The sequence below is a fragment of the Oncorhynchus clarkii genome, chromosome 2 (assembly GCF_045791955.1).
Source record: "Oncorhynchus clarkii lewisi isolate Uvic-CL-2024 chromosome 2, UVic_Ocla_1.0, whole genome shotgun sequence".
Classification (NCBI taxonomy): Eukaryota; Metazoa; Chordata; class Actinopteri; order Salmoniformes; family Salmonidae; genus Oncorhynchus; species Oncorhynchus clarkii.
The window spans coordinates 58587304-58611330 of NC_092148.1; the positions used below are offsets into that span (position 1 = coordinate 58587304).

A 24027-nucleotide genomic window follows, 5' to 3' on the forward strand; every position below is an offset into this window, starting at 1 on the left:
TCCATCCTGGCTTCTGCCCTCAAGGCAGAATCAGGAAACCTGTTATCCTCTGAGTAGCAGGTTTGTAATTACACATACAGGCTTGAGCAACTTAATGATAATCAGCACGAACCACTGTATAACATATAGGGGTGGTTTCCCAGACACAGATCAATCTTAGTCCTGGACTACCAACCATTGACCGTACTTCTTAGTCCAGGACTATGCTTAATCTATGTCTGGGAAACCACACATCTGTTAGGGAGAGGATTGTAAATTGAAACATTTAACACATAAGAACACTGAAACACGAAACAAAAAAATGGACAATACATGTATGGAATAAAATGTAAGATTTATTCATAAAGCACTTTCACAAATGCCCTGTAAAAAAATAAGGACCCCCAAAAAATGAGAACGCTGACAGTTCCTACAATAAATAAATACACCTACGGTGCTATTTAAATGACTTCTGATGGCTGGAGTGTTAGCTCGCTATGCAGCTGTTCTAAATACAATGACAGATCCTCTGAGAAACTGATGGGAGACCAGACTCATGAACTATACGTTACCATAGCAACCGTGTGGTCTATAGCACAACACATCATACGCTTTACCACGGTAACGATACAGCGTGGAGGAACACGGGTCTGGACAAGCTTCTGGAGGATGAGTTCAGTTAATACAGTACACAACACAAGTCCTTTCAGCAAAAAATAATAAGAATAACAATGAATTAATCTTGTCAACCTTCCCAACCCCCTGAGGCATCTGTATCCAAAGACTGTGGTTTTAACCTCTACTCTGAATGCCCTGCCTGCCTCCCCCTTTTGACTGGGCAACTACCCATCTTCCACTACCATGGTCCATACCTCATCAAACCTTTTACAGCACAAATATCATTATCACCCTAAAATAATGAAATCCTTCTATGAAGTTGTGCGCTGACAGTAGTGACAACATACAATATACCTTTTCTAATGTAGGATACCAAGACACACATAAGCACAGAAACACTAAAACACTGAAAGAATATTCACAGCTACGAACCTATTCTTAGACACATAGACCTCACACACTCACGCACAATGGCCCATTCTAGGTAAAAACAGTGGCTGTGACGTCAGTGCTCCTATCGGGGGCCTTTGTTACGACCTGCTCTGTTATAAAAACACTAATTTAACAGTAGTAAGTAGCAATGTGCATCAGATGATACCCACAAGATAACCGTGATCTAAGAACAAATTAAGTCCTCAAGCAGGCAACTATTATGCTCATACGCTGGTGTTAATGCCAGTATTAAAAAAACATGACGTTGTGACCTTCACAGGACACAAGCAACTTGTATATGAGAAATAGTTGTAATAATAACTATAATTAAAATGTCCCCTGCATTGGTATAATTGTGAACCAGAAATCTCATAGGAATTTATGAATTACCTGGATTTACAAAATTGTTAATTGACAGCATTAAAAAAAGCTCCACTGCATCTACCTATAAAAAGAAATTAATTCAAGTAGAAATTCATATCTACAAAGAATTTAAAAAAGAACTGTCAAAGCTGGGATTTCCAACGTGTACAGTCTAGGTGCAGTGAACCAGTCTGGTCTGCCATAGATGCCGAGGGGAGGGGTGCTATTACATAAAAAGTATACCACTGACACTCCTCCAATCGCTGTTACACGTGCATTTACCTGTCTACCTCTGTCTTCAGCTTCTCTGGGGTCAGATGAGTTGTACTGTGTCTGTAGTTGGGGAACTGAATAGCCTTTGGCTTCATCAGAGGCACTAGTTTAAGCAAATGTTATTTGTGGGTCCTTCATGTTTGGCTATTCTTTACAAATACCCACCCAAAAGCTGAAAACATAAAAGCATACAGAAAACACAAATATACACAGATATTTAGATACACACCCAGATGACAACACATAATGGCTGCATTATACAGCCTGTAAGGTGCTGAAATTTAAATAGAAGCCATGGCAACACAGAGATGATACCCTACTGGGAAGCAGTTGACTCCCTGACTGGGTAATGGCAGAACTACTGAGAAACAGTGAGTCTACCATGAAAATCTGAACAAAAGATCTAGCTTTAGCCTACAAGGAATTGGCAAAAAGCCAGGCCACAAGTGTCCATCATAACTCCATGAAAGCACAGATTGTAATTACATGAACACATGGATGCTAAACCCTCAGTGAAATAATAGTTTGAACGAGAGGACATCTCTCTGCAACCCAAATATGAAAAATAAAAGTAACATCTTTCTTATAAAAACAACACTTGTGGGTCATGGTGGGATAAGAGTACAAAGATATTCAAAAATACAAATCAACAAAAATGTTAAAGGTCCAACGCAGCAGTTTTTATCTCAATAGCAAATCATTTCTGGGTAACAATACCCTACTGTGATTGTTTTCAATGAAAATGGTAAAAAAAATATATATATATTCTTAGCAAAGAACAATTTCTCAAGCAAGACTTTTGCTAGGTCTGACTGGGAATGTTCTGAGTGGGGAGGGGAAAACTGAAAACTAGCTGTTGGCAGAGATTTTTGGAACTCTCTTTCTTATTGGTCTATTAACTAAATTTCCGCCTGGTGGTGTCACTAGCAGGCCAAAGCTTCATCCCACCAAAACAAGCAGACATTTCAGGTAGTCTTTTCAAATAGCTCTTCACGAAAAGGGCATTATGATCATTTTCACAACCTTGTAGTATGGAAATATAAAACACAGGATCACCATGTTTTTGACTGTACTGGCCCTTTTAAACGGATACTATGCAGTGAAAACCTGTCTGAATATATCCCAGCACTTATCAAACGGCCTATGAGTGGCGTGGGGGTGGCCGTGCCCCTGCCTGGTGCGGAGGAATGAAGGAGGGGCTCTGACATGTAAACCAGTCTGCAGCATGGCTCTCCTTCACTACAGCACTAGCAGATCAGGGGGAATGATTGGAGTGTGCTTGAAGAACACATCGATAGGGGCTGAGTTAGGTTGTACACTGGGTGCAGGGGGGGTAGGGTAAATGAGCAGATACTGGGTTTCCCGTGACGAGGGGCTTCATCGATTTATCTCCTCTTTAGGACTCCTGTGGTACCACCTCCATCATCTTCTGGCATAGCGCCGTGGAAGAGACTGGGGATAGAGACAAATACACACCATCAATTATAACCACTGTATAATCAGAAACAGACTACATCATGAAGACAGATCAAGAGTACAGTGAAGCAATTCATAAGTAAAACTTACAGATTAATTGAAGGAGCCATTTGGGCTTGTTTTGCCACCAAACGCCAATAAAGTAGACTGGCACTCCCGTGGCAATGATGCCAAAGCCGATGGCACACTCCACAGGTGTTTTCCAGATGGACACCACGATAAGGAACATACAAGCCAGGACGAAGCTGATAGGCAGCAGGATATTCACCTGGGGGAAACGGTTCCATGGGATACTGAATACATTACAAACAGACAAACACATTGAAACTCCCGCTAACGAAATACACAGAGAATGACTGGATTCAAACTAAACTCACCGAGGAAATTGAAATAGGAAAATAATGTGAAATTGTGTGACCGTCATTGGCAAAGCATCTTTATATATTAAATATAATATTTTAAATCCAATATTTTGAAAATAAGGAATCCTTTCATCAGAAAATACTCCTTTTCCTCAGCTTTACTGAGGTACATGCCTAAGGTTAAAGATCTGACGAGGGTTAGAGGTGAAATTCTGACTAACCAAATGGCATTCATCCAGAGGACCAGAGAGAGAGGGAGAGTGTTGGTGCTCTTGGTCACACAGTGATCAGAACACTAACTCACATCCAGTTGAATGCGGAGCATAAGACCAGTAATCAACTGTCATCTTTTCAGAGGCTGACAAAGGCTGTGTGTGATGTTAAGCCACACAAACTTAATGAGTACCAGCGAGTGCGTATATGAGAGAGAGATATTCAAAGGCCGACAATTGAATGAACAGTGTTGGGGAAAAAACTCCACCCCCTCCTCTGTGGTGGCACAGACCAGGCCACTGTATGGTCCTCTGTCCCAAACACACAGGACATATTTATGTGGTCAATAGATAAGATAGATCCATCTGAACCACCAGCACTGTGCAGCGATGGCCTCTTTCACTTCACTGCCTTTCTCGGCCACTCCCCTCATTAACACATCGCTATGTCAACCAGGAATTAGGGGTCCATTTTGAGGGCAGGCAGAGGACCCACAGTCCCACAGTTGCACAAAGGGGCTCTGTGTGCCCAACAGTCCTAGGGCGACTGTATCAGTGCACATGCTGTTCTACCTTCACTAGCCAGCAGCTCATGCCCATGGCAGGTCACACTGCAGCCTACGCTTCCAAGTAACCAGTTCCTTTTATCATTCTCTTTTTCTCCCTCGCCCTTCTCCCTCTCTGGTGCCTGATCAGTTGATAACAGGTTAGAGGCATTACACATATTCTCACCTTGATTGGTCGTTCCAGCTCAGGTTTCTTGTAGCGCAGCCACATCATGCCAATGATCGCCATGGCAATACAGAGCCAGTTGAAGAAACTGAAGAAGTTGATGACGGAGAAGATGTCGTTGGAGAAGGCGTACAGCAGCGTCATCAGGCACTGTGAAGGAGAGAGGGAGGTTTGGAATGCAGCAGACAGCAGTGACTATCAACGACAGCCGTGGAAAAAAGCTAATAAGACAATAATACTGAGCCTCAATTCTCAGGATTAATGTTTGACTTCCAATATGTTTTACTCGTTGAATGATGAGAGCCCTTGGTGTTGGGGTGGTTTTGAGAAGCCCCTGGTTAGATGGCAGTTTGTGTACGTACTGTGAAGATGAGTGACGGCAGAGGAGTCAGCAGGTTGGGGTGGATCATGGACAGCAGACTGGGGAGGTGGCCCTCTCTTGAGCCCACAAAGAACAACCTGACAGAGGACTGGGGTTACAGTAATTCTACATACACACAAATCAAAGTAGTCCATAAAGGAGCATACTCGTCGTTGGTGTGTGTGTGAATCAAAGCATGTGTGTGTGTTACCTGGATGATGTAAAGAGAGAGCCATTGACGGAGCCGAAACAGGACAGTCCCACAAACACCGGGATGATCCAAGCCATGGGACCCAGGTGGTAGTTTCCAAAGTCCTGACAGACAGACAAACAATTTCAGCAAACTGTCCATCTACCAGTCACTGGGGCTGTGTGTACAGGGACATAGAGCGATGTATTTATAGCCAGAGATTGTGTGTGCTTAAGGGAACATAGAGAGTACAGTATGTGCAGGCTGCATGGTGTGGTATGGGGGAGAACTCACCACAGCCACTGCCTCAGAGCTGAGCATCTCATCTGGGCTCAGAGTAGTGAAGTAGGCCAGGTTAGTTAGTACATACACCACAGTGACGATGGGAAGGGAGATGATGATTGCACGCGGCAGGTTCCTGTGGGAGAGGGGGGCAGTGAGGGTTACGCAGTTAAACTCTTCAGCTGTGACATTATACTTCCTATGTTTACCTACATCTGAAGAAAATCTCATGTAATTCTACATTTAATACGGACTGAGAAAGGGATCGTGCCAACATAAAACATGACTGTACCAGTAATTCTTCTAAATTCACAGGGAGTCATTCTTGACATATAGCATGTTACAGGGAACACAGAATAGAGTTGACACTCACTTGTAAGGTTCAATCATTTCTTCTGTGACAAAGTTCAAGTAATTCCTGCAAGATGAGGATGACATGGTTTAGAGACACTAGCTAGGTTTCCATCCAATTGGCGACAGATTTTCATTTTCATTTTAGAATCCGCATAAATAAAATATGTACATTTTTCCACCATTGGTGGGGTTCCACCAAATGGACTTATTGCTGATAAAAAAAATGTAATGTACTAAATAAAATCTAAAGTTCAATTTGTTTCCATCGCATGTTAAACTCTACCGATAGTTTTGTCACAAAAAGGGTTGCGTTAAATAGCAAATGCCCCTACACTGGGCATGGCATGTGCGCTCCAGCCAACAGCTCACAGATACAGTGCGGGTAGGCTAATCTACATTATGAGATTATTATGGATAAGAGCGAGAATATTTGTAGTAGTCAAAAAATGGCAGTCAAGCATCGATCATCATGCCACCAAACTAAGACTCTTGATATTTATTGAAAAAAGGAGCATCTAGATCCTGTGAAGTTCATCATAACGTATTTCATATGTAACCTAATAAATTGTGTGGTTTCCCCGAGTCGAGGTGGGAGGACCACACACCATATCATCGTGCGACTCCAAGTTTACTTCGATACAATGGTTATTATATAAATATTTGCACATAAATACGTTTCCACCGTCATTTCTCGCATAACACATTTTACAGACACAAAAAGATCCCACCACGTCGAACAAACAAATGATCTGTCGGCATTTCTAAAATTATACCGAAACTTCCTGTTTCCATCGCAGCTGTCGTGATTTTACTCGCATAAAAACTGTGGATAGAAACGTGTTTACAGACAGAACACCGTGTGCAAATCTATTGTAGACGGGCTGTGATTTCATTGAGTGTGTGTGAGGATAAAGTATTCAATCATACAGTAATGTTCAAGTCCCATAGAGCAACAAAACAGTGCTAAAAAGACCAAGGGGAAGAGGGACTGTTTTAGGTTGAAACCTGAGCACCATGCATTGGGAGGATTAGTCTGAGCAGACTTTTCAATTCACTTAGTAGAGTTCTTAATTGGTCAGCCCTCCTAAAAGGGGCTTTACAATGGGATTATATGGAGGACAAAATGCTGCTCTCGTGTTAAATACTCCTGGATGTGTCAGTCAAGTTCTAGTTCTCTGTACTTACCAGCCCCCATAGGCAAACAGACCACTGTACAGGGCCAGACCAATGTTCCCAAAATCGTAATTTGAATTCTTGAAAGAATTTTCTGGTAGGAGGTTGACTGTGTCACCTGGAAGAAGGGAAGAAAGAGTTGGAAAGGTAAGTCCAAAGTTGACACTGAATTATTGACCACAAAGTGGACAGAATTAGCAGCCCTGTGAATTGTGTCCGAGCAGGGCCCTGGAATGGCGAAACACAAGATCACATAAATGCACCATGAAAACTAAGATCAACATGAGAAAGTTTTAAAATAGTGGAAGACCAGACAAATATACCCAGACAAAATACCAGTGTTAATACCAGAGCTAGATTAAAAGGCTGTGAGCAGTGCTTGGGTTCAACCTAAATCCCCTATAATAAACAGTTATGGGAGTTTCACTAAATCCACCACTCAGGGGGGTAGAATGGTGATGGGGCTACCTGTTTTATTAAATGAAAAACAAGACAAATATGTGGAACGTATACGCCTGAGGGGGGACACAAGGGATGGACATTCCATGAGTACCAGCCGGCCAAAAGAGCCAGACATCCTCAGAACAAACAACTCCCAGAGAGTTGTTTCAGACAGAGGCCCATGCTTAACCAGGACCAGCACTGGGCCGTGTCCCTCTTCATGTAGGATCATGACCTTCCACCTTTATTGTCCCCTAACTCCAACCCTAAAGCCTGCATGACACCCCAACATGGAAAGGGTCTTTCCAGGGTTGTGCAACATCAGCTAGTACACTGAAACTCTATGACACAAATACATAGTAACCACCTCTGAATGCCACTCATACACAAGCCATGTCTCAATTGTCTCAAGGCTTCAAAAACCTTCCTTAACCTGTCTCCTCACCTTAATCTACACTGATTGAAGTGGATTTAACTGCTTTGTCAAGCATCGAACATCCCAACAGTGTATTGGCTGCTCTCCATACACACAACATATGTCCATACACACCCACACAGGTTTCTGAATGCCTTGATATTGGTGGTGATGGAAAGGTGAGAGGCAGTGAGTGAGCGTGTGTCTGGGTTGATGACTGACTGAAAAGAGTCATGAGAGGCCGTTTTGGCCTCAGCTCATGTGACCCACCGCCCGCCCGGGACAGGCCTCAGGAGCTTGCCATCAGTTATTCACATGACTGCAGTACCAGGCAGAGGGAGGGATGCAGTGGCCTTAGGGTCAGGCATGGCAGAGAAGCGGGCAGGCAGACAATGGGCCAGACGGGCCCCAGTGAGTATTACCAGTTCAGACATGACTCTGCAGAATGCAGATAAGTATCAGAGCCTCGAGGCAGTTTGTCTGAATGGGAGCTACCACTGTGAACACACCACATCTTTCAGACACACAGTGTACAGTATGTCAAGTATGGGTGATCTGTACCTTTCAAGTTTCAAGTTGTATTAGTCATATGTACAGGATACACATGGTGTACACCGTCCAGTGAAATGCTTACTTGCAGCTTCCTTCTCGATAATGCAATAACAATAAGAAATAATAAAAGATAAGAAGCATCGAGTAAATGGCTCATTAGAATAGAATAACATTTTTAGGATGAGTCTAATTTATAGTCCAATATTTACACGTGTTTTGGGGAACGGGGCATTGGGGGGCAAGTGTTTAAATTGTGCAGTATTTAGCAATCATAATAAGAGTCTGGTAGCAGCAGTTGTGATGTGTGTGTGTGTGTGTATATATATAAATAAATGTCTGTGTAGGTGTGTGTGAGTGAGTGCATGTGAGCTAAGGTGCAGAGAATCAGCAGATGGTCAGTCCAGTTCAAGTGTTCAGCAGTCTGATGGCTGGTAGATACCAACAGACTCAGAGATAGAAACTATCAGACCTCATGCTCCGATACCGTCTGCCTGGTGGTAAGGGAGTGAACAACTCGTGGCTGAGGTGTGTGGGGTCCTTGATGATGCTGCAGGCCTTCCTCAGGCACCGTTTCGAGTAGATGCCCTGGATGGGTGTGCACTGTCCCAGTGATGTACTGGACCTTGCCGCACCAGGCCATGATGCAACCGGTCTGGACGCTCTCGATGGTGCAGCGGTACTATTTGTAGAGGACCCGGGGCGGCATGCTGAATTTCTTCAGCCGCCTTAGGAAGTAGAGACGCTGTTGCCCCTATTCACAATAGTGGTGGTGTTGTTGGTCCCTCTGTGATATGTGTGTGTGTGTGTGTGTGTGTGTGTGTGTGTGTGTGTGTGTATGTGTCATCTATCTCAAGTTTCTTGAGCAATTTCAGGTGAACACATCACTGCATCAAACAAGTCTATCCTTGTTTGATGAATAAAGAGCGGTGAAGGGTTGACATAATAAAATGGGATCATACAGGAGCTGGTATGCTGCCTGTATTCCTGAGTTTGTACAGGGAAATATAAACAAAGATGGCTGCCACATCAGATCATAAATGGACTAGATCAACATGTCCAGGGCGGTGAGCACAGAGGAGCATGCCCCCGAATCCCAAACCTAATATTTTCAGGAACTCCTACTGAGTAGTAGATGACTGTGGAATAGTACAAGTAAAATTACACGAGCTGAGATTACAACAGCAAGCCAATTCTAATCTTCTTTCCACTAATCTGACCAATCACATCAGATATTTTTCAGAGCTGATCTGATTGGTCCAAAGACAATATTCATGAAAAAAAAATATCAGAATTGGGCTGCCCGTTTCAACACAACCACTGATGGCCAGTAGTGTGTACATACAGTGCCTTCAGAAAGTATTCATACCCCTTGACTTATTCCACATTTTGTTGTGTTGCAGTCTGAATTCAAAAATGTATTAAATATATGTTTCTCACCCATCTACCCCATAATGAAAAGGTGAAAACAACAAATGTATTGAAAATGAAATACAGAAATATCTAATTTACATAAGTATTCACACCCCTGAGTCAATACAAGTTAGAGTCACCTTTGGCAGCGATTACAGCTGTGAGTCTTTCTGGGTAAGTCTCTAAGAGTTCTTCACACCTGGATTGTACAATATTTGCATCTTATTATTTTCAAAAATTCTTCAAATTGGTTATTGATCATTGCTAGACAGCCATTTTCAAGTCTTGCCATAGCCAGTTTAAGACAAAACTGTAACTAGGCCACTGAGGAACATCGAATGTCTTCTTGGTAAACAACTTCGGTGTAGATTTGGCCTTGTGTTTTAGGTTATTGTCCAGCTGAAAGGTGAATTGATCAGACTGAACCAGGTTTCAAGATGACAACCAGGTTTTCCTCTAGGATTTTGTCTATGCTTAGCTCCATCTTTTTTATCCTGAAAAACGAACCAGTCCTTAACGATTACAAGCATACTCATAACATGATGCAGCCACCACTACGCTTGAAGATATTTAGTGGTACTCAGTATGTGTTGTTTTGGATTTGCCCCAAACATAACACTTTCTATTCAGGACAAAAAGTGAATTGATTCGCCACATTTTTTGCAATATTACTTTAGTGCCTTGTTGCAAAGAGGATGCATGTTTTGTCATATTTATATCTGTACAGGCTTCCTTCTTTTCACTCTGTCAATTAGATTAGTATTGTGGAGTAACTACAATGTTAAATAACGTTCATCCTCAGTTCTCCTATCACAGCCATTAAACTCTAACTGTTTTAAAGTTACCATTGGCGGCATGGTGAAATCCCTGAGTGGTTTCCTTCCTCTCTGGCAACAGAGTTAGGATGGACGCATGTATCTTTGTAGTGACTGGATGTATTGATACACCATCCACAGTGTAATTAATAACTTCACCATGCTCAAAAGGATATTCCATATTTTTATTCTTACCCATCTACCAATAGGTACACTTCTTTGCGAGGCATTTGAAAACCTCCCTGGTCTTCGTGTTCGAAATTGACTGCTCGACTGAGGGACCTTACAGATAATTGAGATGAGAGATGAAGTAGCCTTTCAAAAATCATGTTGAACACTATTATTGCACACAGAGTGATCCATGCAACGTATTATGAGACTTGTTAAGCACATTTTCACTCCTGAAACGTATTTAGGCTTGCCATAACAAAGGGATTGAATACTTATTGACGCAAGACATTTCAGTTTTTTCATTTTGATTTAATTTGTAAAAACTTCTAAAAACATAATTCCACTTTGACATTATGAGGTAATGTGTGTAGGCTAGTGACACAACATCTCAATGTAATCATTTTTAAATTCAGGCTGTAAGACAAAATGTGGAAAAAGTCAAGGGGTGAGAATACTTTCTGAAGGTGCTGAATATTCTGTCACGCCAGCCAAGGGGAGACACGGGGTTGTTCTGATATAGTGAAGGTCGGTGCGTACCTGCTGCCGAACCTGTATTTCTGAGTTGTACGGTTAAACAAATACAAACAGGGCTGCCACGTCATCCTGTCGGGTCGCATAGATTAAATCACTCCCTGGTCACTGAGCAATGGCCCTCGTCGCTCTGTTCTCTGCTAATCTGTCTGGAATATAAACAGCTATCTGTCAACCCTCATTTGACACTTCAGTTTAATTCTGATTTGCATAAAGAAACAGGTACAGTAGTTGTCTATTTGACACGAGGGCTGCATGGGAAGAATCACTGACATTTTACCATTTACCCCCATCTTTATCACTAGCGCATTTACATTAACAGCCGCCCCTCAGGTAAGGCTAAGCTCTGAATTCACCTCTTCCCGTTTCTTTGTCAAGAGATACTGGCTTGGCCTACAAGCAAGCAGTCTCCAGCTCTAGGTTCTCCTAGTTTGGACCAACTTCCTTATTTGGTCAAGATAACAAAACAATGGCCCGGTAGTTTAGAACTTCTTAATATAATATGAGTGTATAAGCAGCAACTGGTGGACTGCATGGCACATATCTGGTCTAACCTTTAAATCAGGTGCTTGAAAAGGTAGAAACAGGTAAGCCTTATATGATTAGCCATCTGGGGGCGGCTGTGTTGTGTTTGGGGATGGGTTAAAGTCAGTCACAGCAGCTCGGTGAGCAGCTGGGTCAGGTTGTAAATAAACCATTGAGAGATCCCGTTACACTACTGGCTACCTTCAACTGAACCAGCAGATAACATGTGATGGCGAAACCAAGGCTGGGCTGCCTCTTTCATAAGGAGCCAAGGGGAGAAACTTGTTTTCAAACAGAGACAGAGATGTACACCCGACACACACGAGAGACACGCAGACAAGGAATGTCCCTACAGAGGACTCAGGACTGGCTCCCAAAGACAAACAAAAAAGCTTTTGATTGAAAAGGAACTGGATCATTGGAGTAGCCTAATGAGATTATTTTTGTAACAATCCTGTTGTCATTAATCTGGTAGAGCCTATTACCAAATGAAGGAATGACCCAGAATCGTACACTTCATCCGTTAACCCTAGAAGACGGTCTGGTGTAGATAACAGGCATTCTAAAATGCACTGAAGTGAGGATGTCTCTCAGTCAAGAGGAGAAGACAAAGACAAGTGGAGCATTCATTTGATCTCTGTGGTTAGATTTCTCTCTCCCACCCAGTGGAGTCCCAACCAGACCAGACCAGCTCTGGAAGACCCTCCTCCATACAACAGTCCTGAACTGGCAGCAGGAAGACTCTAATAACTCAACATAGGGATATTTCCCAACACTGAGTCAGTCACAGGGCAATAAAACTACTATCACCCACAGACAGATATAGACAGACAAACACACTTAAATCATTTAGCAGATGCTTTACACAGAGTGACTTACAATTTGTGCATTCAACTAAAGACAACCACTACCATGACCAACCTTCATAAAAATGAGCATCTATCTGAAAGATCTGTCCTAGAAAAAAAAAAGTACAATATTATATTTTTGTGAGAACTTGGCTGACAGTAAGCAGTGTCGTCCCATGCTCATTGGGGCATGCAAGAGATTAATTGGCAAATCCATCGATAGAAAACGCACAATACCATATCGATCTTGCAGACACAGCTCTTCTTTATTAAAATGTATTTCCCCCCCCCCCCTCACAGAACCTACCGTCCATCTGCATGTGACCACTGGAAGAACCATGTGGATGGAGGGGAGGAGAGTGGGGCTGCTGTATTGAAGACAGGAATACAGTCTGACCACTGGAAGAACCATGTGGATGGAGGGGAGGAGAGTGCGGCTGCTTTATTGAAGACAGGAATACAGTCTGACCACTGGAAGAACCATGTGGATGGAGGGGAGGAGAGTGTGGCTGCTGTATTGAAGACAGGAATACAGTCTGACCACTGGAAGAACCATGTGGATGGAGGGGAGGAGAGTGTGGCTGCTGTATTGAAGACAGGAATACAGTCTGACCACTGGAAGAACCATGTGGATGGAGGGGAGGAGAGTGCGGCTGCTGTATTGAAGACAGGAATACAGTCTGACCACTGGAAGAACCATGTGGATGGAGGGGAGGAGAGTGCGTCTGCTGTATTGAAGACAGGAATACAGTCTGACCACTGGAAGAACCATGTGGATGGAGGGGAGGAGAGTGCGTCTGCTGTATTGAAGACAGGAATACAGTCTGACCACTGGAAGAACCATGTGGATGGAGGGGAGGAGAGTGTTGCTGCTGTATTGAAGACAGGAATACAGTCTGACCACTGGAAGAACCATGTGGATGGAGGGGAGGAGAGTGTGGCTGCTGTATTGAAGACAGGAATACAGTCTGACCACTGGAAGAACCATGTGGATGGAGGGGAGGAGAGTGCTGTTGCTGTATTGAAGACAGAAATACAGTCTGACCACTGGAAGAACCATTAGGATGGAGGGGAGGAGAGTGTTGCTGCTGTATTGAAGACAGGAATGCAGTCTGACCACTGGAAGAACCATGTGGATGGAGGGGAGGAGAGTGGGGCTGCTGTATTGAAGACAGGAATACAGAGTTATATATTGTATTTATCTCTGAATTATTGCGAGTCTTAAATCCGCCATCTTAGAATGTTTAACAAAAATATATGCAAGTACACCACCAATGTTATGGTATATTGACTCTAGTATGGTGCTTCAAAAGGGGACTCATTACTCTCTGGCATGCTAAGAAACTCATGTGCTAGCTCGACTTCAGATGTATCCAAATATACTCCTTACTACTACTTCAAACATAGTAATTAGATGTACTCCACCAAAAACACATGATTTCACATGATGGTAAAGCACCCAAATCAGACACAATCATATTCTACAAACATTGACTCTAAGCTCTCAATGCCTCACGCAACAATTAATATCATCAGATTGTCTACATTATGCCCTGAGTGACTCTGGGGGCAACCTCAATCGGCTGACTGATTCATTCAGGCAAGCTTACGCTTCACTAGGTCACTGGCTCTTCCAGAAGAATGGCCGTTGCTGGTCTGGTTCACTCCAACGTTCGCCAGTAAAGCCTGCCAGGAGTTAATGCAAATCTTGGTGTCTCGTTCTCCCTCCTGCTCACTCTCTCTCTCTTTTCATAGTCTCTTCATCTCTCCCTTTGTATGTGCTCCAGCTCTGAATGGAGAACAATCCCAGGCAGTGTTCTGGGCACGCCACACCACAGTCAGCAGTTCTGACTGCGGAACAGTTCAGCCTGAGCCAACCTGGCCAATCGCATCCACCAGGCCATAGCTTCAGCCCCAGCCAGCCCAAATTCAATATGTGTTTGGTATTTAATTAGAATCCCCATTAGCTGTTGCAAAAGCAGCAGCTACTCTTCCTGGGGTCCACACAGAACATGAAACATAATACAGAATGACATAATACAGAACATCGTAAGACAAGAACAGCTAAAGGACAGAACTACATACATAAAAGGTACAAGTAGCCTACATATCAATGCATACACACAAACTATCTAGGTCAAACAGGAGAGAGGCGTTGTGCCGCGAGGTGTTGATTTATCTGTTTTTTGAAACCAGGTTTGCTGTTTATTTGAGCAATATGAGATGGAAGGAAGTTCCATGCAATAATGTCTCTATATAATACTGTAGGTTTTCTTAAATTTGTTCTGGATTTGGGGACTATGAAAAGACCCCTGGTGGCATATCTGGTGGGATAAGTGTGTGTGTCAGAGCTGTGTGTAAGTTGACTATGCAAACAATTTGGGACTTTCAACACATTGTTTCTTATAAAAAGAAGAAGTGATGCAGTCAGTCTCTCCTCAACTCTTAGCCAAGAGAGACTGACATGCATAGTATTTATATCAGCCCTCTGATTACAATTAAGAGCAAAACGTGCTGCTCTGTTCTGGGCCAGCTGCAGCTTAACTAGAGTCACACTCCATGGCCCAGGTCACATGGGAGAGGCCATCGACATGGCAAATACTGGGGGCAACAAGGAGAGAGGGAAGAGCTGTGATAACAAGCAGGTCAACAAGAAGGATCCAGGACCAGCAATGGCTACACAGCTGGCCATGACTACACATATTCACCTAACAGAGGGGATCTGGCCCCTTAGGGCACAGGGTTACCTGGGAAAGGTTAGCAGTCTCAGAAATGATTCGATAAGCAGCGGTGCAAATTGATGTACCTTACACATTGCAGTCTTGGTACACTGAAGGAGGGTGGCATCTCTCAGTAAGCTGTTTAGTAGCTTGAATCACACATTTTTACCCATGCACTGACCACACAGTTCTGTAAAGAAATTCTCAGTTGCTACAGTATAACATCAGGTTACAAAATCTCAGTCGTCTCCGGGACAGAGGTCTGAAGAAGTGCCATTCGTTGCACTTCAACGATACCTTAAATTCTAACATAATTACTTATACACAACATTAAAATCAGTCTGACTGGGGGACTTCAAGGTGGCCCATAAGCCCCTTCTGGGGGAGAAGAAGAAATGTATTGTTTGTATAATGTTACAAAATGGTAGCTGTACTTACCATGAATATGTTTTATTGTGTGTAATTTTGTTTTGTATTTTGTGCACATGATTCTTCAAGATATGGGCACTGTGCTTCACGGCTGGAACAGTTCACGGCTGGAACGTAGCCTACGTTTCCACTGTCAAAATTCATACCATAACCAACAGTGTTACAGCTGAAACTAGCATTTGGTTGGTCTTAAATATTCCTATCAGTGTTGCATGAAACTAGCACTTTGGATCATGTTTTTAAGGACACACCTCAAATATTTCAACTCCGCCTATAAAAAATAAATAATGTTCAAAATTGATTGGATTTGTAAAAAGTCATCAATGTAAGCGAATTTCGTCTTTTTTTCACCCAACTTTTAACTTAAATCTAATGACATGGTGAAATGTTTTGTTGATTTCATGTTGAATTCACATTAGTTGACAACTCAACCAAATCACAACTATACGTTGAACTGATGTCTGTGCCCAGTGGGATCACTCTCTAGGGCAGGATTAGGCAACTAGATTCGGCCAAAAGGCAGATTTTTAGTGGAGCAAATGGTTGTTATAATAATTATAATAATTTGTTGTTATGGGATTTTTATAAATAATGACTAAATGATGTATACATTTAACTTAGAACTATAACTAAACAGAATACTACTATGTTACTGGATGAATGTATGAATCTTATTATAATCATATTACTGAATATAATGTGTGTAGTTTTAGTCAAGAATTTTAACAAGGACTTTCTGTTCCTTGTTAGAAATGAATGGAGCTATCTTCAGACCGGCTGGAATACTGTGTTCCGTACAGGACATTCTGTCCCCACCCAGGGAGGGGAGAGACCTTGGGCTTGTAGTATATCGTTTAACAGGTGGCAGACAATGTGGGAAGGCTTGTGAACTATATTGCCGTTGTATCTTAGAGAAGGAGAGACATTTATGACGAAATGTGAGGTATATAAACCAATGTACATGGTATTATGACCAGAGCTCTCTCAAATAAACACTACTGATTAATTATGAAATGGTCTCTGTCCATTTTATGCAAATCAGTATCTTACAAATTCTTAGAAACGGACAGTGTTTTAATTGAACATATAGAAAATAAATTCCTCTAACATTTGTACACTGCAAATTGACCGCAATTAAGCCCAAAAAGAGATACTACTAGAGTAAAACAAAAATGTCATACTTGATTACATTGAGAAACGGTCACAACCCTTTTTTTATTTGAGGGAATACTTGGGAACAGATTTCCTAAATTAAACAAATGTTTTTCTGAATCTTTCACCAAAAGATGACATCATAAAAAATAAAGCTGTTTCCCCTCTGTGGGGAAACAGCTTATTGGCCATGAAAGCCAAGAGGTGCCGCCACTTCCTGTTCCTGATCACGTGACTCAGACTACATCGTTATCGGCCCTGAATTCCTTTCCTGTCCCATTGCACTTTATGTCTTGTCTGGTTGGTTTGCACTGTGCACCTCGTCCTGTAAAGGGCATTTTGTAGAGTGTGGTAGTGTAAGTGATTATGTATGGCCGTATCTTACCTTTCCCAATCTCCACAAAGCCCACAATAATGATGAGGCCCAAGGCAAGGAGCTTGGCAGCAGCGAAGGCATCCTGGACCCGCGTGGCTGCCTTCACACTGTAACAGTTTATAGCAGTCAACAGCACTGGGCAAAGAGAGAGACAGAGGAAGAGAGAAACAGAGTGTGTGAGTTATTCCTTTCTATTTTTGACTACTGTCTACATCAGTGGCTCCCAAACTCTTTATAGTCCCATACCCCTTCAAACATTCAAACATTCAGCACACTCTCAAATGTTGTTTTTTGCCATCATTGTAAGCCTGCCACACACACTATACGATACATTTATTAAACATAAGAATGGGTGTGAGTTTGTCCACGAGCCGGATTGTGACACAAAGAGCTGTTATAGGACCAGGGCACAAATAATAATGTAATAATAATCAATAATTTTGCTCTTTATTTTGTCATCTTATATATAAAACCTTATTTGTTCATTAAAAATTGTGAATAACTCACCACAGGTTAATAAGAAGGGTGTGCTTGAAAGGAGGCACATAACTCTGCAATGTTGGGTTGTATTGGTGAGAGTCTCGGTCTTAAATCATTTTCCACACACAGTCTGTGCCTGTATTTAGTGTTCATGCTACTGAGGGCCGAGAATCCACTCTCACATACAGTGGCGAGAACAAGTATTTGATAACCTGTAAAATCGGCAGTGTTTCCTACTTACAAAGCATGTAGAGGTCTGTCATTTTTATCATAGGTACACTTCAACTGCGAGAGACGGAATCTAAAACAAAAATCCAGAAAATCACAAAGTATTTAATTTGCATTTTATTGCATGACATAAGTATTTGATACATCAGAAAAGCATAACTTAATATTTGGTACAGAAACCTTTGTTTGCAATTACAGAGATCATATGTTTCCTGTAGTTCTTGACCAGGTTTGTACACACTGCAGCAGGGATTTTGGCCCACTCCTCCATACAGACCATCTCCAGATCCTTCAGGTTTCGGGGCTGTCGCTGGGCAATACGGACTTTCAGCTCCCTCCAAAGATTTTCACTCAGGTGCTTCGCTATATCACATTTGACATTGTCGTAAGCTTGACTTAATTTGCTCACAAAAATAATACAATGATGGAAAGACCTGTGTGTTGTCCTTGTCCTTGTTAATGCAGACAGAAAAGAGCTCCAACTTCTTAATTATAGTCTCAATTTTGTCCCGCACATTGAATATAGTTGCGGAGAGTCCCTGTAATCCTAGATTCAGATCATTCAGGTGAGAAAAAACATCCCCCAGATAGGCCAGTCGTGTGAGAAACTCGTCATCATGCAAGCAGTCAGACAAGTGAAAATGATGGTCAGTAAAGAACTTTAAGCTCGTCTCTCAAATAAATAAAAAAAAATGTGTAAATACTTTGCCCCTTGATAACCAGCACACTTCTGTATGTTGTAAAAGTGTTACATGGTCGCTTCCCATATCATTGCATAATGCAGAAAATACACAAGAGTTCAGGGGCCTTGCTGTAACAAAGTTAACAATTTTCGCTGTTGTGTCCAAAAGGTCAAGCTGTCAGGCATTCCCTTGGCAGCAAGAGCCTCTCGTGGATGCTGCAGTGTACCCAAGTGTCATCGGGAGCAACTGCTTGCATGGGCGTTACCACTCCACTATGTTTCCCTGTCATGGCTTTTGCGCCATCAGTACAGATACCAACACATCTTGACCACCAAAGTCCATTTGATGTCACAAAGCTGTCCAGTACTTTAAAAATATATTATCATGTTGTCCTGGTTTCCAGTGGTTTGCAGAAGAGGATGTCTTCCTTAATTGACCCCCCATAAACGTAACGGACATATACCAGGAGTTGTGCCAGGCCCGCCAGGTCTGTTGACTCATCCAGCTGTAAAGCATAGAATTCACTGGCTTGTATGTGAAGCAGTAATTGTTTCAAAACATCTCCTGCCAAGTCACTGATGCGTCGTGAAACAGTGTTGTTTGATGAAGGCAGTGTCTGTATAGTTTTTGTTGGCCTTTTCCCCCAGCATTGTCCCAGCCATATCCTCAGCAGCAGGAAGAATTAAGTCCTCCACAGTAGTATGGGGCTTGCCTGTCCTAGCCACTTGGTAGCTCACCATATAGACGCTTCTAGCCCCTTCTTATTAATGGTATCTGTTGCGTTTACACAGTTGAAGTCAAAAGTTTACATACACTTAGTTATTAAAACTTGTTTTTCAACCACTCCACAAATGTCTTGTTAACAAACTATAGTTTTGGCAAGTCGGTTAGGACATCTACTTTGTGCACGACACAAGTAATTTTTCCAACAATTGTTTACAGACAGATTATTTCACTTATAATTCACTGTATCACAATTCCAGTGGGTCAGAAGTTCACATACACTAAGTTGACTGTGCCTTTAAAAAAGCTTGGAAAATTCCAGAAAATGATGTCATGGCTTTAGAAGCTTCTGATAGGCTAATTGACATCATGTGAGTAAATTGAAGGTGTACCTGTAGATATATTTCAAGGCCCTACCTTCAAACTCAGGGTCTCTTTGCTTGACATCATGGGAAAATCAAAAGAAATCAGCCAAGACCTCATAAGAAAATGGTAGACCTCCACAAGTCTGGTTCATCCTTGGGAGCAATTTACAAACGCCTGAAAATTTCCAAACGCCTGAAGGTACCACGTTCATCTGTACAAGCAATAGTACGCAAGCATAAACACCATGGGACCACGCGGTCTCCTAGAGAGGAACGTACTTTGGTGCGAAAAGTGCAAATCAATCCCAGAACAACAGTAAAGGACCCTGTGAAGATGCTGGAGGAAACATAACCTGAAAGGCAGCTCAGCAAGGAAGAAGCCACTGCTCCAAAACCGCCATAAAAAAAGCCAGACTACGGTTTGCAACTGCACATGGGGACAAAGATCGTACTTTCCTCTGGTCTGATGAAACAAAAATAGAACTGTTTGGCCATAATGACCATTGTTATGTTTGGAGGAAAAGGGGGAGGCTTGCAAGCCGAAGAATACCATCCCAACCGTGAAGAACGGGGGGGGGGGGGGGGGCGGCAGCATCATGTTGTGGGGGTGCTTTGCTGCAGGAGGGACTGGTGCACTTCACAAAATAGATGGCTTCATGAGGAAGGAATATTATGTGGATATATTGGTCGCAAATGGGTCTTCCAAATGGACAATGACCCCAAGCATACTTCCAAAGTCGTGGCAAAATGGCTTAAGGACAACATAGTCAAAGTATTGGAGTGGCCATGACAAAGCCCTGACCTCAATCCCATAGAAATTTTGTGGGCAGAACTGAAAAAGCGTGTGCGAGCAAGGAGGCCTACAAACCTGACTCAGTTACACCAGCTCTGTCAGGAGGAATGGGCCAAAATTCACCCAACTTATTGCGGGAAGCTTGTGGAAGGCTACCTGAAACGTTTGACCCAAGTTAAACAATTTAAAGGCAATGCTACCAAATACTAATTGAGTGTATGTAAACTTCTGATCCACTACGAATGTGATGAAAGAAATAAAAGCTGAAATAAATCATTCTCTCTACTATTATTCTTCTCTCTACTATTCATTCTTAAAATAAAGCGGTGATTCTAACTGACCTAAGACAGGGAATTCTTACTAGGATTAAATGTCAGGAATTGTGAGAAACTGAGTTTAAATGTATTTGGCTATGGTGTATATAAACTTCCGACTTCAACTGGTCATGTCTTGCTACTCAAAAGTCGTCTTTATTCTCACTCAAAGAACTCCTGTGGTTTCTTTTTCAAATGACCATGTTTTGTTTCTAAATGTCTGCGCAAGAGTGAAGGTTTCCCGTGAGAGAGTAACGGTTAATGTGATTGGATGTATATTATTTGACTAGGCTACCTGTATTTGACATTGTGTTGTTATTTCGCTGAACACTAGCTGGTTACATTTTATTTTTGGCAGTGAAACGAGGCTACTCAGGAGAGAAAAAAACCTCACCCAAATGTATAGCCCCGTTGGAAAATGTAAATGTACTGTTTAAAAAAAAAAGATGTGAATCACAATTTTTATTTGGCATACCCCAGACGGCATTGTGCCTACCCCAGTTTGGGAATACCTGGCCTACATGAATGAGTCCAAAAGAGTAATCGTTCTCCCTCTTTTTGTAAACTCAATTAATCTTCCTAAAGGTGCTAAATATTTGTGTAGATTCCATTCAGCACACACAGGACAATGTGTATGTGATAAGTGTGACAAACTGCTGTGTGGTGTGTCATGTGGCACAGAGGGGGGAAATCATTCAGAGACCTAGTAAACAGATTCTTGAGGGAATAAAATTAAGCCCCCCACAGCCAGCCTCCCCTCCCAGTCCCCCAGCCTCGCCTCCCTGTCCACCAGCCTCCCTTCCCTGTCCCCCAGCCTCGCCTCCCTGTCCACCAGCCTCCCCTCCCAGTCCCCCAGCCTCGCCTCCCAGTCCCCCAGCCTCCCCTCCCTGTCCCCCAACCTTGCCTCCCTGTCCCCCAGCCTCCTCTCCCTGTCCCCCAGCCTCCCCTCCCTGTCCCCCAGCCTCCTCTCCCTGTCCCCCAGCCTCCCCTCCCTGTCCCCCAGCCTCCCCTCCCTGTCCCCCAGCCTCCTCTCCCTGTCCCCCAGCCTCCCCTCCCTGTCCCCCAGCCTCCCCTCCCTGTCCCCCAGCCTCCCCTCCCTGTCCACCAGCCTCCCCTCCCAGTCCCCCAGCCTCACCTCCCTGTCCACCAGCCTCCCCTCCCTGTCCACCAGCCTTCTCTCCCTGTCCCCCAGCCTCCCCTCCCAGTCCCCCAGCCTCCCCTCCCTGTCCCCCAGCCTCCCCTCCCTGTCCACCAGCCTCCCCTCCCTGTCCACCAGCCTCCCCTCCCTGTCCCCCAGCCTCCCCTCCCTGTCCACCAGCCTCCCCTCCCTGTCCCCCAGCCTTCTCTCCCTGTCCCCCAGCCTCCCCTCCCTGTCCACCAGCCTCCTCTCCCTGTCCACCAGCCTCCCCTCCCTGTCCACCAGCCTTCTCTCCCTGTCCCCCAGCCTCCCCTCCCTGTCCACCAGCCTTCTCTCCCTGTCCACCAGCCTTCTCTCCCTGTCCACCAGCCTCCCCTCCCTGTCCACCAGCCTTCTCTCCCTGTCCCCCGGGCTCCCCTCCCTGTCCACCAGCCTCCCCTCCCTGTCCACCAGCCTTCTCTCCCTGTCCCCCGGGCTCCCCTCCCTGTCCCCCAGCCTCCCCTCCCTGTCCCCCAGCCTCCCCTCCCTGTCCCCCAGCCTCCCCTCCCTGTCCACCAGCCTTCTCTCCCTGTCCCCCGGGCTCCCCTCCCTGTCCCCCAGCCTCCCCTCCCTGTCCACCAGCCTTCTCTCCCTGTCCACCAGCCTTCTCTCCCTGTCCACCAGCCTCCCCTCCCTGTCCACCAGCCTTCTCTCCCTGTCCCCCGGGCTCCCCTCCCTGTCCCCCAGCCTCCCCTCCCTGTCCACCAGCCTTCTCTCCCTGTCCACCAGCCTTCTCTCCCTGTCCACCAGCCTCCCCTCCCTGTCCACCAGCCTTCTCTCCCTGTCCCCCGGGCTCCCCTCCCTGTCCCCCGGCCTCCCCTCCCTGTCCCCCAGCCTCCCCTCCCTGTCCCCCAGCCTCCCCTCCCTGTCCACCAGCCTTCTCTCCCTGTCCACCAGCCTCCCCTCCCTGTCCCCCAGCCTCCCCTCCCTGTCCCCCAGCCTCCCCTCCCTGTCCACCAGCCTCCCCTCCCTGTCCCCCAGCCTCCCCTCCCTGTCCCCCAGCCTCCCCTCCCTGTCCACCAGCCTCCTCTCCCTGTCCACCAGCCTCCCCTCCCTGTCCCCCAGCCTCCCCTCCCTGTCCACCAGCCTTCTCTCCCTGTCCACCAGCCTCCCCTCCCTGTCCCCCAGCCTCCCCTCCCTGTCCACCAGCCTTCTCTCCCTGTCCACCAGCCTCCCCTCCCTGTCCCCCAGCCTCCCCTCCCTGTCCACCAGCCTTCTCTCCCTGTCCACCAGCCTCCCCTCCCTGTCCCCCAGCCTCCCCTCCCTGTCCACCAGCCTTCTCTCCCTGTCCCCCAGCCTCCCCTCCCTGTCCACCAGCCTTCTCTCCCTGTCCACCAGCCTCCCCTCCCTGTCCCCCAGCCTCCCCTCCCTGTCCACCAGCCTTCTCTCCCTGTCCCCCGGGCTCCCCATTAAAAATGATTAACTAACAAACACTTCAAAGCGCCATAAGCGGTAAATCAGCCCTGGTAACAGTAGGGAACCCAACAGCCTCTGTGTGGACCAACAGCACAATGAGGGCCTGTGTGGAAGAGTACAGTATAGACTGGGAAGAATGGCACATAAACACGAAAACGCACACTCCCGCTGAGGGTGAGAATGAGAGCGCAGAGCAGTCCTGTTGCCTGTAGGATCAGGGCAGACAGGCTTCAGAGTCTCAGCCTCCTAAACACACCACATGGACTGAGACTGCGGTTTCCCCACAACCCACTAAAGAAGCCATACATAGCCAGCCAGGGGGTCACTATAAAACCTCACTACTGGGACCTACAGTATGCACTAAACTAAAAGCACAGTGACCTAATAACTACAAAACACTAAATAAATAGGTCACTGGAACAATAACTCAAAGTCGGTCAGACAAATCCTGTAGCCTAGCACAACAACTCAATAGATTAGCAAATGTGGATAAGAGTGGCTTGGCTATCCAGACTGACCCTGTCAACCACCAATACCAGAATAAGCAGACTGGACTAACAACATCATGGCTTCAATCCTATCTCTTTCTCTATACTTTCGCCCTGGCCTGGCTGCGGCCTTATCTCAGTTTCTATCATGTGGTCACTGGCGATTAC

The 24027-nt window shown here is 44.6% G+C and overlaps 1 protein-coding gene across 2 annotated transcripts in view; it reads right to left on the bottom strand.

Moving 5' to 3' along the window:
- Positions 1 to 317: 317 nt before the first annotated feature.
- LOC139370615 (solute carrier family 7 member 5) overlaps positions 318 to 24027 on the bottom strand; it is a 31196-nt gene continuing 7486 nt past the window's right edge. Inside the window, exons 2-10 of one of the 2 annotated variants that reach the window (XM_071110221.1) lie at positions 17202 to 17327; positions 6820 to 6925; positions 5654 to 5698; positions 5293 to 5416; positions 5020 to 5123; positions 4810 to 4906; positions 4448 to 4597; positions 3232 to 3409; positions 318 to 3117 (exon numbers count right to left, since the gene is read on the bottom strand). In XM_071110221.1, coding sequence (XP_070966322.1) covers positions 3062 to 3117; positions 3232 to 3409; positions 4448 to 4597; positions 4810 to 4906; positions 5020 to 5123; positions 5293 to 5416; positions 5654 to 5698; positions 6820 to 6925; positions 17202 to 17327 — 986 coding nt within the window. In that variant the 3' untranslated portion in view covers positions 318 to 3061. Of the gene's footprint in view, positions 3118 to 3231; positions 3435 to 4447; positions 4598 to 4809; positions 4907 to 5019; positions 5124 to 5292; positions 5417 to 5653; positions 5699 to 6819; positions 6926 to 17201; positions 17328 to 24027 lie in introns of both variants that reach the window. The other variant, XM_071110215.1, reaches the window with a different exon arrangement.